The sequence below is a fragment of the Muscardinus avellanarius genome, assembly GCF_963383645.1.
Source record: "Muscardinus avellanarius genome assembly, chromosome: 6".
Taxonomy (NCBI): domain Eukaryota; kingdom Metazoa; phylum Chordata; class Mammalia; order Rodentia; family Gliridae; genus Muscardinus; species Muscardinus avellanarius.
The window spans coordinates 63,452,679-63,465,559 of record NC_137791.1 but is presented as its reverse complement, the minus strand read 5'-3'; the positions used below and the strand labels follow the sequence as shown (position 1 = coordinate 63,465,559).

At 40.7% G+C, this 12,881-nt stretch overlaps 2 protein-coding genes across 6 annotated transcripts in view; one reads left to right on the top strand and one right to left on the bottom strand.

Moving 5' to 3' along the window:
• HERC3 (HECT and RLD domain containing E3 ubiquitin protein ligase 3) overlaps positions 1–12,881 on the top strand; it is a gene marked incomplete at both ends in the record, with an annotated part of 106,097 nt that overhangs the window by 88,053 nt on the left and 5,163 nt on the right. The window lies entirely within an intron of this gene.
• On the bottom strand, positions 2,554–3,138 carry NAP1L5 (nucleosome assembly protein 1 like 5; the record flags this gene model as incomplete). The annotated part of the gene is made up of 1 exon (XM_080697356.1): positions 2,554–3,138. The coding sequence occupies one exon, from the start codon at positions 3,136–3,138 to the stop codon at positions 2,554–2,556; it is 585 nt and encodes a 194-aa protein (XP_080553482.1).

The following is a 12,881-nucleotide window of genomic DNA, read 5'->3' as shown; positions in this document are numbered from 1 at the left end:
TTGGTGGGGGTCTGTACAAATCTAAATTGTGTCTGAATTATGAAACATTTTCTTAGCCATTCTTATATGTAAACATTAGGATAATTATGTTAAGTGGCAGCTCCAGTTTGGAATTTTAACTGTGATACAGTAAAAGTTAATTTGAGAAGAATTGACATATTTGTGATTTAAATCATATAATCCAAAGACCTGTTATATTTCTTTGTGAAATCCTATTTTTTTCAAATGTCATACACATTTTATCAGAAATTATAATTAATTTTTATTGTTTTTACTGTAAGAGAACCTTTTCTATATATTTTGATCATTTTAATGCCTAGAAAGTTATTAATATTTACTGGCAACTAATCAATCAATCTAAATTTATCTTTTTTTAAGCTCTTGAGTTTCTAGTATATGTAATCATTCCCGCAAAAATCTAATATATCCTTTATTTGTATTTTAATCAATTTTTGCTTTGTAACTGGACCCATAAAAATATTGAGTCTCCCGTTTTCAGACAGGAAATGAATATTGAATTTTATATTTTGTTTTTGCTTTTAAGAAAATGCATGATTAAGATGATCATGATTTATTTAATATACGATTTTTATTTTCTTCTGACTTGCCCCCGCCATAAGAAAGATTATTATTACCCTGGGTTTGCATTCAACTGTTGTCATTAGCAACAGGTCAGAGCCGCCTTCCATTTCCTACAGCAGTCAGATTTTGCTTCTGCGTAATTTTAACCCTTAAGGGAAATGGACGAGATCGACGTCTTTTTTTTTTTTCCCCAAATGTGTGGGGGCGGAGGGGGGCTATATTTTTCCTCTTCATTCAGAATGCCCAAATATAAAATTGAAATCGAATTTTTTGTTTATTCATATGTCACATTTAAGTCTTTTATCCTTTCTGGGAGGAAATCATAATCTGATTTTATATTAAGAAAAAAGTTTATTGAATTTCTTTTATTTCTAAATTAAATAGTATGTTATTCTCTGATTATATAGATTCATAAATGTAGGGACAGAATGATGGTCACTCTCTATAACAGGAAAGGAGGGTTGACTCTCCTGTAATAGTATGAGGATGATAGTAACTGAGAATTACTCAGCATTTACTATGTGTCACGCTATCCTATGGGCTTTATGTGTGTTAACTCATTTGTTCTTTCATAATAAATGGGAGGAAGGGACTATCACTATCCCCTTTGATAAATGAGACAGGCAGTCAGAATATCGAATCTTTTATTTTTTATTTTTGAAAATACTGTTTTATTAACACCACAGTGGTAGACAACTTTACGTTTATGTTTCTTTATAGATCACTGGCTCACACATAATTCAAAACCCACAAAGAAGCTAAGAGTCTTTACATTAAATGTGTTCTTCCTGAAAATCCTTCCTGTATGCCAGTCTATCCTCAAGCAGTAAAATTTGATTATGCACCATTTATATTTAATATGTCACATTTACATAGCAAAATAATGAAGGCACAGCTAATACAAGCAAACTTAAACCCTTTCTACTTCTGAGCTGGGGATGGGGCACACACTTGGATTGTTTCTTCAAGTATATGTTTTTTCCAAACATTAGCTTCAGTGAGGAGTTCTGATGATTTTCACAGCTACACCCTAAAAGCTACATGACAAAAAGACTTCACAGGGATCAAACTACGCAACACTGGGTACACATGCTTTACAGAATTTGCTACATTCTACATCTTTTCAAGTAAATTAATATTTCTAAATGCTAGGTAAAGTGATTTAATACTTAAACATTTGGGGTATTTTTTACGTCATTTAAATAGGCACACCAAGAAAACACATAAACACGAGACTGTAACTAATGAATACACAGGTTGACAATTTTATACAGGTTATACACCTTCCTTCTTGGACCACATTTTCCTAAATTCATATATTCAGAACATTTTTCAGAACTTCAAATGTCCATTTTCCTGGCCTCATTAACAGTTCTGTCATGATCTCCATCGCTGGCTTTCTTCTGCGCCATCTCTCCTCTCTCCTCTCTCCTCTGAAGCGTAAAGCTGATGTCTGGGGTCGCAAAAGCAAAGTCTGAAAAGATGACGTCTTTCTCGGGTTCACTCTCTCTGCATTGGGAAATGACAGGACTAAAGAAAATTAAGAATTATGCATTGAGAACTGGTTCGGTCTTGGCTTGGGTGTGCGTGTGTAGTGTAATGAGTGTGTGATGAATAGATTTCAAAGTGACGACGTTCTTTACTTCATTCACAGCGGCTGACACCCTCTACAAGTCTCAGTTCCGATCCCCCGAGAGATCATGAAAAGACAATTTTAAGGTTAATTGGGCTCTCCTCGGCATCTTTTGATATCTTTGGGCTCGAAAGAAAAGTCAAATTTGAAATGGGCTGGCCAGGATTTAATTTAAGCCTCAATTTAATTAATTTTTGGAATGTCAGATTCACGCTGCATTTTGGTCAGAAACCTGAGCCTCTTTAAGTCCACCAACATTTAAAAAAGAAAGAAAGAAAGAAAGAAAGAAACGACACAGGTTGTGGTTTGGGGCGACTCTGCCCGTCACCTCCGCCTCCTTACTTCTTGGCGTCGTCGGGCATCTCGGCGTGGGGGTGCGCATCCCTGCCGCGCGCGGCCGGGCCCGCGGCACAGGCGCCGGCCGCCTCCTCCTCCTCCTCGCCCTCCTCCTCCTCCTCCTCGTACTCTTCCTCCTCCTCCTCGCCCTCCAGGGTCCACGCACAGCCCTCCATCTCCCCGGTGAGCTCCTGGATCTTGGCGAGCAGGGGCTTATAGATCTCGTTATACTTCTTCTCCAGAGCCTGGAATTCCTTATCAAATTTGGCCTCGATCTTATCGCAGCGCTTCTGCAGCTTTTTGAGCGCCAGGACGCGGCACTTGACGGAATTGGGCAGGCTCTCGATGAAGTCGTTCTTGGGCTTGGCGGCGCTCTCGGCCGGCGCCTGGGGCTCCTCGGCCGGGGCCGCGGCGCCCTCGGGGCCGCCCTGCGCGCCCGCCGCGGCGCCCCCCTGCGCGCCCTCCGCCATTACCTCCTCCGCCGCCGCTGCCGCTGCCGCCTCCGCCGCTGCCGCCGCCGCCGCCGCCGCCGCCGCCGCTGCCGCCTGGCCCGGCTCCGCAGGTCCCTGGTTCTCTGCGTCGGCCATGGTAAGGGGTTTGCCGCGCAGGGCTGGATGGCTCCCGCCGAGGAGGCACACGCGTGCAGGTCCGGGGAGAGCTCGGGGATGCGGCAAGCGCGGGTGACGACTGCCGCGAAGCCAACGCCGGCTGCCGCCCCGCCCGCCCCGGCCGCGGCACTCCACTGGCTCCGCGCCGTCAGCTGACGCCGTGCGCTCATCCTGCAGCAGAGCCGCCCGCCGCCCCCGGCCCGCCGCCCCCGCCCGCGGCCGCGCACTGGTACCTGCGGCTGTTTTTCCGGAACTACTTATATGGCCGCAGCCGCTTTCCAGGCCTTGGGGCGCATCTGCGCATCCACCTGTCAGCTTCCGCGGCCGGCGCCGTCTCCCCCGTTCTGCTTTGATCACGTCCCGTCTTTGCATCCAGATTCATTTCCAGCAAGTGGAAGCACGGGGGAGGGGGGGCTGGCTCCCTGCACCCCGCTGGGGATGCGGGGTGCGCGTGGGTGGATGGAGACGCGTGGGCCCCCTACCCAGCCGCCCGCCTCCCCAGCATCCCTCCCCCATCCCTCACATCTGGGGGACTTTATCCTAGTGGCGGGGTAGGCTAGCAACAGAAAGCTAGCCAGGAAGCCCTTGTGGAACTACTTGGGTGGAGGAATCATAGCGCTCCCATTATTCTGTATGTATTCGGTAGGTGTTCTGGAAAGTTCCACACTGTGATCTGTGGGGAGCGCTGAAGCTGGAGGAGGACCCAAGAAAAACTAAGCACCCACCACCAGGCAGTGTCACACGCCATGCAATCCTAGTACTTGGAAAGCCCAGCCGGGAGGACTTAAGATTGAGGACAGCCTCAGCAACCTAGCGAGACTCTCTGCAACCTAGTAAAACCCTGTTTCAAAAACAAAAACATAAGAAGGGCTGGTGATGCACCATGGGGGTAGAATGCCCTTAGATGCAATCTCTAGTATCCTCCCACACATTTAAAATGAAAAACTAAGCCCTCCAGAGCACGAGGCCAAGGAAGAGGATGCTCTCATCCTGCTTAAAGCATGCATTTGGTACTGCTGTTCCTTGGGGGACCTACAGACACATATGTACACACACAAAGCCTTTGTCTCCAAGGCACACCATAGTTGAGCATCAGCTCTTTGGGTCTTGTGTCTTAAACTGCCAGATTTTATTCTCTAATAGCAAAATTTTAGTTTCTTGCCTTATTTATTAAACCAAAATCAGATATTCTTGAATAAGAATTAGCACACAGATTTTAGGTATAGCCGACCAAGAATCTTTTCAAGGATTCCATAGGAATGTTTTCATTGCTGACTTACCTGCTTTTCTTTCACTGAATTGGGACTTGCTAAAGCTTTTTTTTTTTAATGGGGGGGGTGAAATTAGTTGTGCTTTACCACTGAGTTATACCCTAACCCCTCTTTGTTTTTATTTTGAGAAAATTTCTCCCTAAGTTGCCCAGGATGGCCTTAGACTTGTGCTCCCTAAGCATCTGGGATTTTAGATGCATTGCAGGTATGAGCCACTGTCTAGGTTTAAATGTTATAATTTTTTTTTTCAGTACTGGGGTTTGAACCCAGGGCCTCCCCCATGCTAGGCAAGTACCCTACCTTTGAGCTGTATTTTCAGCACATGCTAAATCTTTAAACATGGATTTTGAAAATAACTTTTCATTTTATGGCTCTTGTGAATATTAAATTGCTTAAATGTAAATCAGTGCTGACATGTTGCAAATACTTAATAATTCTTTTAACAAAATAATTGCTTTTCATTTCCATTGTTCCTTTAATGTGTGCTTAAGAGTTTATCTAATTGGTGGTCTTCACGGATTTGTGCATAATTGTTGCTGCGGCAACATCTAGCTGTGAATAGTGTAGATGAGCCATGATGCTGTGAAGTCTTCGTCTTTGCATATTGTAACTCGTGCGTAATCCTATCAACCGTTAAGGGTTGTTTTTTTCTTAATTTTTTGTTTATTATTATTGATGCATAGTTCTCATGCCATAAAAGTCACTCAAAGATTGCTTGTGGATATTCTCTGAGGTAATCTACATCCAAGATCCTATCACAGGGACTAGCATCTTGTAAACATTCGTTAGCTGTCAGTGAGGATTATTAAAGAAAAGAATGTTTTGAGAACAATGCTGGTTGATGTACAGAGATTAGATTCTACTATAAGATGTGTTTGCTAGGATTGCTCAACCAGACCAGGTGGCCTAAACAACAGAAAGTTACTGTTTAATGGTTTTTCAGGTTAGAGGTCCAAAATCAAAGTCTCACAAGGTTAGTTCCTCCTAAGCCTCTCCTCTATGTCTCTTCACATCATTTTTCCTTTATGTATCTCTGTGTACAGTTTCTCCTTTTATAAGGAGACCAGTCATATCAGATTGGAGCCCTCCCTAACAACCTCATTTTTACTTGGTTACCTCTGTAAAGACCCTGTCTCAAAATGAGGCCACACATTATGAGGTATTGGGGTTACATTGGGAGTACATCAGTGTATGAATTGGATGGCACACAATTTAGCCTATAATGCTCCACTTTCTAGATCCTCACAGTTTATGTTCTTCTTACAAAATATGTTCACCCCATTCATTATGTCCCAAAGTGTTAATTCATTCAAGCATCTAATCTGAATCCACATTCTCATCTGTGTTTTATATGCCAGCTAGACCATGAGATGCCTAGATATTTGGCCAAACAATATCCTGGGTATGTCTGAGACTTCCTAGATGAGAAACACTTGAATGGGGGAGATGGGGCGAAGCAGTTGCCCTCCTCCATGGGCGTGGTCTTTATCCAATCAAGTTAAGGCTCAATAGAATTTAACATCAGTATTTTTTCTGCCTTAGAACTAGAATATACTGTTGGCTCTCTTGGGTCTCTCCAGGTTTCTGATTGCAGATTTGGGGGTTTGTCAGCTTCTATAATTACATGAGCCAATTTCTTATAATACATCTCCCTCACACATACAACACACTTACTGGCTTTGTTTGTCTAGAGAACCCTAAGTAAGACATCATTTAACATTTATGTCAGGTATGAATGAGATACAAGGTATGACTCATCCTGAGGCAAAATTCTTTAATAGCTGTAAACCTATGAAACCAGACATCTGCTTTTACAGTATAAGATAGGGCAGGCATCCCCATCCTAAAAAGGTCATGGGGTCTAAGCATGAAACTTAGGGCAAATCCTACTAGATTTCAAGGCATGAGAAGGCTTAAGAAGCCTCTTTGGCTTCATTCTCTGTCTTGTAGCCCACCTGAGGTGGGCCCACTGAAGTGGCAGCCCCACTCCCTTCACATGAGCCCCGGTAGCAGTATCAGTCTCATGGCCTGTGAATCGTCTTGGTGGCCATTTTCCCCTTTTCTTACCTATAGCGTCCCAGAAACCTAACAGCCTCCTTTCATTTCACTGAATCTTTGTCCCCTTTGATCTAAGCTGTCAGTGCTTCTGGTAGTATGGAATTCTCAAACACCTTGTTGGTCTCCTGAGCAATTCACAGAGTTTGACATATCAAAGAGGGCTTCAAAGATCTTCTCTGTGTAAGTGCATCTTTATTTCTGACTTCTGCTGAGATGGATCACTGACTCCATGAGCCACGTGCCAAATTATTAATTTACATTCTCACAAACAGTATATATGAGTTCCTTTTATCCTCCCGTATCCTTGCCAGCGTTTGGTATATATGTTTTTAGTAGCCATTCTAGTTAGGGTGGGATGCTCTCTCATTGTAGTTTTAATTTGCATTTCTGTGATGGCTAATGATAATTGATCATTTCTTATATCTTTGTTTGCCATGTGTATTTCTTTTGGGAAGTGTCCATTCAGATCATCTGCCTCATTTGCCTACTTTTAAATTAGATTACTTTTTTTAAATTGAGTTTTCTTATATGTTCTGGATGTTATCCCTCTGTCAGATAAATAGCTGGCAGATACTTTTTCCCATTCAGTAGATTGTCTCTTCACCCTGCTGATTGTTTCCCTTACTGTGTGGAAGCTTTATAATTTGATGTGATCTTATTAGTCAATTTTGCATCTCTTACCTATGCTTTTGGGGTCCTATACAGAAAATCATTGCCTATATCGAAATCTTGAAGTAGTTCTTCTAGATTTTCTTCTAGTAGTTTCAGTTTCAGGTGTTACATCTGATTTAATCTTCTGGTCTGATTTTTATACAGAGTGAAAAGGTAGGTGTCAGATTTCAGTCTTTTCCATATGGATATTCAGTTCTCTAGCACCATTTATGAGAAGAGGCTTGTCCTTTTTTCAGTGTACGTTCTTGGTACCTTTGTTGAGAGTCAGTTGGCTCTGGAAGCATGGGTTTATTTCTGGGATTTCTACTGTGTTCCATTTGGTCTATTTGTCTGTTCTTATGCCAATACCATGCTGTTTTTGTTACTATGACTATGTAGCAGTCTTGAAATCAGATACTGTGATGCCTCTAGATTTGTGCTTTTTGACCAAAATTTCCCTGGTTGTTTGGGGTCTTTTGTGGTTCTGATGAATTTTAGGACTTTTTTTTTTTTTTTTTTGTGGTACTGTGGGTGGAACCCAGAGGCTTTCTATCTCCGGGCTATACTCCCAGACCTATTTTATATTTTATTTGGAAATCGGGTCTCACTAGGTTGCTGAGAGCCTCACTAAGTAGCTGAGGCTGGCTTCAAACCTGTGCAACCCTCCTGTCTCAGCCTCCCAAGTGTGGGGATTACAAGTGTGCGCCACCACGCCTTGGCTACCTTTTTACTTTTATTAATTGTTTTGAAACAGGGTCTCGCTAGGTTGGTAAGTCTCTCTCTAGATTACTGAGGCTGATCTAAAATCCTTGATCCTCCTGTTTCAGCATTATAAGTACTAAGATGACAGGAGGGTGATACCATACCAGGCATGTCATTGGTATTTTAATTGTGGTAACATTGACATTTTAACAATATTCTTTCAGTCCATGAGCATGGGTGGTCTTTTTGTGTGCGTTTAAGTTTCTTTCATCAAAGTTTTATAATTTTTATTTTATGAATCCTTGATTTAACTCTGTGTGTGTGTGTGTGTGTGTGTGTGTGTGTGTGTGTGTGTGTGTTACTGAGGATTGAACTCAGAGTCACTCTACCTCTTAGCTACATACCAGACCTATTTTTTACTTTTATTTTTATTTTGAAACAAAGTCTCACTAAATTGTGGAAGGCCTTACTAAGTTGCTAAGGCTGGCTCAGAACCTACAGTACTCCTGTCTCAGCTTCTCAAGTACTGGGATTAGAGGTATACATGACCATGCCTAACTTATTTTACTTTTATTTTTTGTAGCTTTTGTGAATGGGATTCATTTCAGTTCATTTGTTACTGGAATATTATAGACAAGCTACTGATTTTTGTATATTGCTATTGTATCCTCTTACTTTACTGAATTAATTATCAGTTCTAATAGTCTTTGGTGAAGTCTTTTTTGGAGTCTGTTTATAGAATTATATCATCTGCAAAACAGGAATAATTTGACTTTCTTCTCCCTATTTATATGTCTTGTATTTCTTTGGCTAAATGTACTAACACTGTATTGAGTAAAAGTAGGGAGAGTAGGCACCCTTTCTTGTTCCTGATCTTATAGGGAGTACTTTCATCTTTTCCATATTCAGTATGATGTTGGCTCTGCAGCCATACTCCATATATATATATATATATATACAGCCTTCATTATATTGAGGTATGATCCTTCAAATTTGTTCAAATTTCTACCATGGAGGGATGTGGAATTTTGTCATATGCTTTTCTGCCTCTATTGAGGTGATCGTGTGATTTTTATCCTTTTTAATACTTTTATTGGCAAATTGTATCATATCATAATGTAGTGATGTATGTAACATCTTAGTGAGTGACATACATGCACACAGTACTTGGTGGTGATCTTTTACTCTAATTATGTGGTGTATTACATATATTGATTTGTGTGTGCTGAACCATTGTTGCATTTCTGGGATAAAACCAACTTGATCTTGGTGAGTGATCTTTTTAATATGCTGTCAGACTCAATTTGCTAGTATTTTGTTGAATTTTGACATCTGTGATTATCAGGATATTGGCCTATAGTTTTATTTTTTGTTGTATCCTTGTCTGGTTTTGGTAAAGGGTAATGCTGGTCTTATGAATTTAGAAGTGCTCTTTCCTTTTAAATCCTGTGAAATACTTTGAGGATAATTTGCTAGTATACATTTTTATAACAATCTTTAATGATTCTTTGCATTTCTGTGGTAACAGCTGTAATGTCTCCTTTTACATTTCTTTTTTTGTGTGTGGGGTACTGGGGATGGAACATTTTACCTCTGAGCTACACCACCAGCCCTATTTATTATTATTTATTTTGAACAGTATCTCATTGAGTTGTAAAGGGCCTCACTAAATAGCTGAGGCTGGCTGCAAACCCAGATCCTCCTGTCTAGCCTCCCAAATGCTGGGATTATAAGCATGCGCCACCACACCTGGCTTACATTTCTAATTTTATTTATTTGAACTTTTTCATGGTTAATCTTGCTAAAGTTTTGTCAATTTTTAAATTTACCTTTCAAATAGCTCTTTGTTTCATTGATTTTGTTGTTGTGGTGGTGGTGGTACAGAGGTTGAACTCATGGGTATTACCTCTGCGCTATGCCCCCAGCCTTATTTTATTTTTGAAGTAAACTCTCACCAAGTTGCAGAGGGCTTTGCTAAACATCTGGCTGCCAACCTGTGATCCTCCTGTCTCAACTTCCGAAGAACTGGGATCACAGGTGTGCTCTACTCACTGTTTCATTGCTCTTTTGTACTATTTTCAGTCATTCATTCCCTCTCACCCTGTCGTAGCAGATGCCTGAATGAAGCACAGGGGGGCTAGCAGCAGATGGAAAGCAGAAACCGGCTCCGAAGGCAGGCGTCCCACTTTTCTGTTCTTGAATGTGAAGGCTTCTGTCCACCCTCTCACCTCCACATTGCAGGGCATGCAGCAGGCTTGCATCGCAGTCAGTGCTGGGCAAGTTGGGTGCACAAGGCAGCTACCTCCCAAGCCAGTACAGTGGAATTACAGATATGGGAATGTGCAGGGGTTTCTAACCCATAGACCAGTCTAAACTCGGTAACTTGCTTCTCAAGACAGTTTCTCGCTACAGCAAACGGGATATTGTTTTGGAGATGATGTGATATCTTTTTCCAAAGCAAGGCTCCTGTGCAGATTTCAGGTTGCTTATCCAAGCAGACTGCAAAGTCTATAAAGATCATGAAGCTCTCCAGTAGCTGGGATTGTCAGCATCTACAATGATGGAGATTTTTTGGACTCCCTCTTTAACCCTTACCCTGTAAAAGGGACTCGCTCCCCTGGCTGATCTGGGGTGGCAGATATGGGGTATTTTGTTTCTCTTACTATGATATTGTCCCAGTAGTCTGAATCTTACAAGATTCCAGTCTCTTTTTTTGCTGATTCTCAATATTCTCCCATGGAGCCACACCTCAAAACACAGCTATACACCTGTTATTCTTGTTCTTCTCTGAGGAGGAGGCAGTGAGTGGTGGGAGCTTCTACTCTGCCATCTTAAATTTCTCATGAAGTATGGTGTCTACTGAACATATAAGGCTTTGCATTACTGTGCAGTTGAAAAGTTATAAGATGAAGCATCAAAGAAAAGAGAGAAAACAAGATTGATTTGAAGGAGTCGGCTCATGTAATTGTATGGGCTGGCAAATCTGAAATATACCGAGAATGGGCTACTGGCCTGGAAATTCTGGTGGAGTTGATATTGCAGTTTTAAAGTCCAAAGGCAGTCTGGCAGCAGAATTCCGCCTCCTTGGAGGACTTCTTTTTCTCTTATGGTCTTCAGCTGATTGGAAGAGGCCTTTCTGGTTTATGGAAATTTTTCTGTTCTACTCAGTCTATTGGTGTGAGTGGTAATCTCATCTTAAAAATACCTCATAGCAACATCCAGACTTCTTTTGGGCAAGTGTACCAGAAAAATAGTATTTACTTTGTGTAATGGGCTTCAGGGAAGAGTGCATTATATTTAATTTGAGAAATTTTCCACATCTATGATAAAAAATGTACAATAATCTTTTTATATTAATGGTTTTATCTTAGCAGTTAAATACCCATTTTAAAAGTATGAAGAAAAAGGTCTTATACTTAGAATACATGGTAGAGCCTGGATTTGAACCCCCATCCTCCCCACTAATAAATATCATTTGTTAGCAGTGTAGATAGTGACCATGTAAAAAGTATGAGTCTTGGCGCTGTGCGTAGTGGCGCACACTTGTAATCTCTGCACTTGGGAGGTGGAGACAGGAGGATCACACAGGTTTGAAGCCAGCTGCGCTGGCTTAAGAGACCCTGTTTCCAAATTTAAAAAGTATAAAAATAGGTCTGGGAGTGTAGCTCAGAGGTAGAAGGGTTTCCAGGAACCCCAGTACCACCAAAAAAAAAAAAAAAAAAAAAAAGTATCAGTCTTGGAGGAAGCCTATGAGTTTGAATATAGTTTTATGAAGTATTAAGTGATTTATAAGTAGAAAGTGCTCGTTTTCCTGTTTTGAGGTTGTTAAACATTTTTAAAATTAAAAATGCCCAGTGGAGAAGTGCGCATCTATAATCCCAGTACTTGGGAAGCTGAGACAGGAAAATCACAGCTCATCTCTTTAATTCCATCACTGTACCCCATTCTTTATTACACAGACTAAATTCTTACTCTGAATTTGATATATTTTATTATATATATCTACATATATATGACAAAAACCATTTGACATTAGCCCTTTTAATTTAAAAAATGAACAATTACACATTGTATACATGTAATTTCATCCTCATAAACAGACTCTTGGATCTGTAAACAGTGTGATAACAATAATTTCTATATGCTAGCCTGGGTTCTAAGCTCTTTCACATGTTTTAACTAATTTAATTCTAATAGCAGTGCCATGAGTTATTTCCTCTTATCTTTTCCACTTTACAGATGAGGACACCAAGACAAAGAGAACTTAAATAACTTGTGCAAGGGTTGCATCTGTAAATGACAGACTTACTGCTTTAATAAGTAACTGTGCTTTGGGGGTAGAAAACAACTTATATAAGTGCTGTCTTACTTTACATTCAGAAACTTGGTTTTCACTCAGCATTTTTGAGATTTTTGTTTTGCTAAAAACGCATATACTTAATTCCAGTAAAATGTTCTCCTTTGTAGTTCTGTCATATAACTATATCATATTCTCTTTGTCCTCTTTATATTAATGATTTTATTTCTCTAAATTCTGTATTATAAGAAAATACTCAATACTTGGGAAGCTAAGGCAAGAGGATTGCAGGTTTGCAACTTAGTGAGGCCCTCTGCCACCTAGTGAGGCCCAGTTTCAAATAAAAAAATAAAATAGGGCTAGGGGTATAGCTCAGAGGTTAGAGCACCCCTGGGGGTTCAATCCCCAGCACCACACACAAACACAACACACACACACACACACACACACACACACACACACACACAAATATATATATATATATATATATATATATATATATATATATATATATATATATATAATTTTTTACTGCACTGAACATTCCTGTGCTCTTCTTCCTGTGTACTCTTTGGAAATTCTGTCTGGCTTTTCCACATGTTAGTAGCTCTGGCAGAGGGTATTTATATTCTCAACTTTTCTAGACATTATGGTTTGGATATAGAATGCTCCTCCCCCCCCAAAAAAAAAATCATGGATTGGAAATGGAGGAATGTTCAGATATGAAATAATTGAATCAGGGT